At 35.6% G+C, this 3,833-nt stretch overlaps 2 protein-coding genes across 3 annotated transcripts in view; one reads left to right on the top strand and one right to left on the bottom strand.

The window, feature by feature from the left end:
* Positions 1 to 2,997, top strand: part of LOC106875186 (solute carrier organic anion transporter family member 2A1) — a 29,425-nt gene extending 26,428 nt beyond the window's left edge. Inside the window, exons 6-7 of the mRNA XM_014923223.2 lie at positions 840 to 904; positions 2,431 to 2,997. Of these exons, the coding sequence (XP_014778709.2) occupies positions 840 to 904; positions 2,431 to 2,696 (331 nt within the window). The 3' untranslated portion in view covers positions 2,697 to 2,997. The remainder of the gene's footprint in view (positions 1 to 839; positions 905 to 2,430) is intronic.
* The window catches only part of LOC106875194 (mitochondrial nicotinamide adenine dinucleotide transporter SLC25A51), a 67,936-nt gene that overhangs the window by 53,543 nt on the left and 10,560 nt on the right, over positions 1 to 3,833 (bottom strand). The gene's annotated exons all lie outside the window — the stretch shown is intronic.

The following is a 3,833-nucleotide window of genomic DNA, read 5'->3' as shown; positions in this document are numbered from 1 at the left end:
TATATATATATATATATATATCATAATACACACACACGTGCGTGCACACATATACATACATACAAGGGGGTGCTGAAAAGTACCTGGCTGTACGGGTATCATGAAAGATCTGTTTGGAAGTCCAACCTTCAGAGTTCTTTTAGCGGGTTTAGAAAAACTGAAGGACCACTGCAATAAATGTGTGAATCTGAGATGGGAATATGTTGAATAAAATCATAATTAACTGATCCTCCTGCATTTTCTTTTACCCAAAGCCAGGAACTTCTCAGCAACCCCTCATGTGTGTTTATGCACACACACACACACACACACACACACAGATATATATAATTTCCATCATTATTTTTATGCTTGCCTTTTCCATGTCAGCGGGGTTTTCTATACAGTATACTTGTAAAGGCAGGTAAGTTCAATGTCTGTTTAGCATAATGCCAGTAATGGAATACACGCTCACAGCTCTTGCACTATGAAATTTGATACCTTTTCCATCTCATGACTGCTATTCCTCAATATATATATATATATATATATATATATAATTAATATAGACAGCAATATGTTAGCGAAAATGAAAATTATAATTGTCACTAAATATATTTATATACTGACAGGTCAGTATATAAGTATACAATTATGTGCTTTGATTGCAGCATGAGAGCATTTTAGCTCTTATTTCTAGCAATGTAGGAGTTCCAACACCCTAGTCATATATATATATATATATAGAGAGAGAGAGAGAGAGAGATAGATAGATAGATATAGTATAGATATATATATATATATAACTCAAAAAGAACTTTTTCTAACAATAACTTTCTAAATATCATATTCTGTTCCAGGTGTGTTGGTGAATCAGATAAGGCTGTCCCATTTTCTATATTTATCTTCACTTCAACACTTATAGGTAAGATTTCAAGTTTTAGAGTTATGATTTTAATTCCATCCATATGTTTTCTCTATAAAAACAATATCAAGCAGAGTAAACTTTCTAATAAATAAGACACGACTTCAACAAAAAGTAAATATGTCTTCAATCTCTTCATTATAAAAAAATCACAAATATTATATTTCAGTGTTGTGTAGCAAGTAACTTGATCTGACTTCATGTGTGGGAACTGAAGGAACAACATCTGAGAGTCATTCTAGCCATTTAATAACACCTAGAATTATTTTAGATTAATATTGAATTATTTCAGGAGACACGACTGTAACCTGGTCTTTGGCACAGTTCCAAAATAATTTGAAATTTAATAGTTTTATGTGTTATTAAATTGACCCTGGCACTTATTTTTTTAAAGTCTGGTTTTGCCAAACTGCTGAGATACAGGAACATAAACAAACCAATATCAGTTGTCAGCTGGTGGTGGGAGGGTACACACTCATGTGATAGGCTTCCACACAGTTTCTCTACCAAACTCTTCCCAACCACATGGTTCCTGGTTCAGTCCCACTGTGTGGCACCTTGGGCAAGTGTCTTCCACTATAGCCTTGGGCTGACCAAAGTGTGGATTTGATAGGTGGAAACTGTAAGAAGCCTGTCATATATATATATATGTGAGGATGAGTCAAAAAGTAATGCAATTTTGTTTAGGACAGGTATAATTACCAACAGCTGGTCCTCCATGGATCACATCCCTACTTCTCAACATAGTCACCGTTTCTCTCAATAGCAATGTTCCACCTTTGAATGAGAGCATGTATCCCTGTCCCATAAAATTCTGTTGACTGTTCTTTGAGCCACTTCTTCACTACAGTTTTCACTTCCTCATTACTGGACTATCATCTCCTCAGCCCCATGAAAGAGGGTTTGAGAGTGACGAGGAAGTGAAAACTGTAGTGAAGAAGTGGCTCAAAGAACAGTCAACAGAATTTTATGGAGCAGGGATACATGCTCTCATTCGAAAGTGGAACATTGCTATTGAGAGAAATGGTGACTATGTTGAGAAGTAGGGATGTGATCCATGGAGGACCAGCTGTTGGTAATTATACCTGTCCTAAACAAAATTGCATTACTTTTTGACTCACCCTCGTATATATAAGTATGTATGTATGTTTGTGTGTCTATGTCTGACCCCCAACGTTGGTCAACAACCGAATTTGGTGTTTTTACGTCCCCATAACGTAGCGGTTCAGTAAAAAAGACCGATAGAATAAGTACTAGGCTTACAAAGAATAAATTCCAGGGTCAATTCGTTCCACTAAAGGCAGTGCTCCAGCATGGCTGCAGTCAAATGACTGAAACAAGTAAAACAATAAAAGAATTATCTGGGCCAAAATTTTTGTTGTACTATCTGCAACCTGATCACTGACACAGTTCCATCATAATTGGTCTGAGACAAGGGTGTTATAAGCCTCAGAGTTTTAAATAAAAGATTTTTTTCTCTCGTTTGTGGAACTTTCAAAACTAACATTTAAGCTTTATCATTTCAGGATGGATTCCTGCACCGCCACTATTTGGTATGCTGGTAGACAACACCTGTATTAAATGGGGTCTCCTACCTTGTCGAGACACTGGTGCCTGCATGATGTATAACTTAAATGAATTTAGACTCAGATTTTTTATTCTCTTAACTATCATACAAATAGTATCATTTTTATTCCTTGTTGTTGCAACAATAGTTGGTCACAAATCTAAAAGATACATTTCTTTAACAGTGAGCACTAAAACTGAAACAGCAGAAGATAACATTCTATAGAAATTTCACATTTCATTAAATGTCAGATATAATGAAAACAGTAATAAAAAAATATTTGGAAGTTGGAGAATGGTAGAAAAATTACCAGAATTAAAAAAAAAAAAAAGTACTGAGGTTGATTTGTTCAACTAAAAAAAAAAAAAAAAAAACATTCTTTAAGGCAGTGCCCCAGGATGGTCACAGTCTAATGTCTGAAACAAACGATTAAAGAAGTTCATCTCTGAGCAAGAATTTTAATTTATTTTGCTCCGTTTCATAAAATTTTAAATATTTAAAAATAAAATTGGAAATACATTTTTTATGTAATATTAATAACATTTGTTCCAAGAATTGCATCAAGCTTATCTGGGAAATGAACTCAGGACCTTTTGCACCCCAAGTGAGAATTATACCCTTAGACCAATAGAAAGTTGTTACCATACTTTTTGTGTCAGCCCCTCTGATAAGCACCAGTTTGGATTTCCCCCTAACTCGTGAGTGAAACCAATTGGTAAAATCAGCTGAAACAGATCTTTCTTTTTCTATCTTTTGTGCCCTTTTAAAGCCTAGCCAGGCTCATAGGCCCAGTTTCCTGGTTTCAATGGCGTATGTGTTTCCCAGCTGGATGGGACGCCAGTTCATTGCAGCGTTACTCATTTTTGCCAGCTGAGTGGACTGGAGCAATGTGAAATGAAGTGTTTTGCTCAAGAACACAACATGTCGCCTGGTCCGGGAATCGAAACCACAATCTTACGATCATGATACTGACACCCTAACCACTAAGCCACACACCTTCATGAAACAGATCTATAATACCCTAATATTGTATAAATATTAATATCAATTTCAAATTTTAGCACAAGACCAGCAATCCCAGGGTAGTAGGTAAGTCAATTATATCAAACCCCAGTGTGTTACTGGTATTATTTTATCGACCCTGAAAGATGAAAGGCAAAGTTGACCTCAGCAGAATTTGAACATAACATAAAGACGGATGAAATACCACTAAGTATTTCACGCCAGTTCACTATCTTGTATAAATATTAATATCAATAGCATAAATTATTAACCATCATGCCAACAACCACCTTGAACACCTTTTTGAGCTCCATGTGTCAAACACACATGGGCATACCTACAAAGCCAGAAAACAGCACA

This window comes from Octopus bimaculoides, chromosome 4, assembly GCF_001194135.2.
Source record: "Octopus bimaculoides isolate UCB-OBI-ISO-001 chromosome 4, ASM119413v2, whole genome shotgun sequence".
Lineage (NCBI taxonomy): Eukaryota > Metazoa > Mollusca > Cephalopoda > Octopoda > Octopodidae > Octopus > Octopus bimaculoides.
Note: the sequence above shows the minus strand (reverse complement) of the source record. Positions and strands in the feature narration are given on the sequence as shown.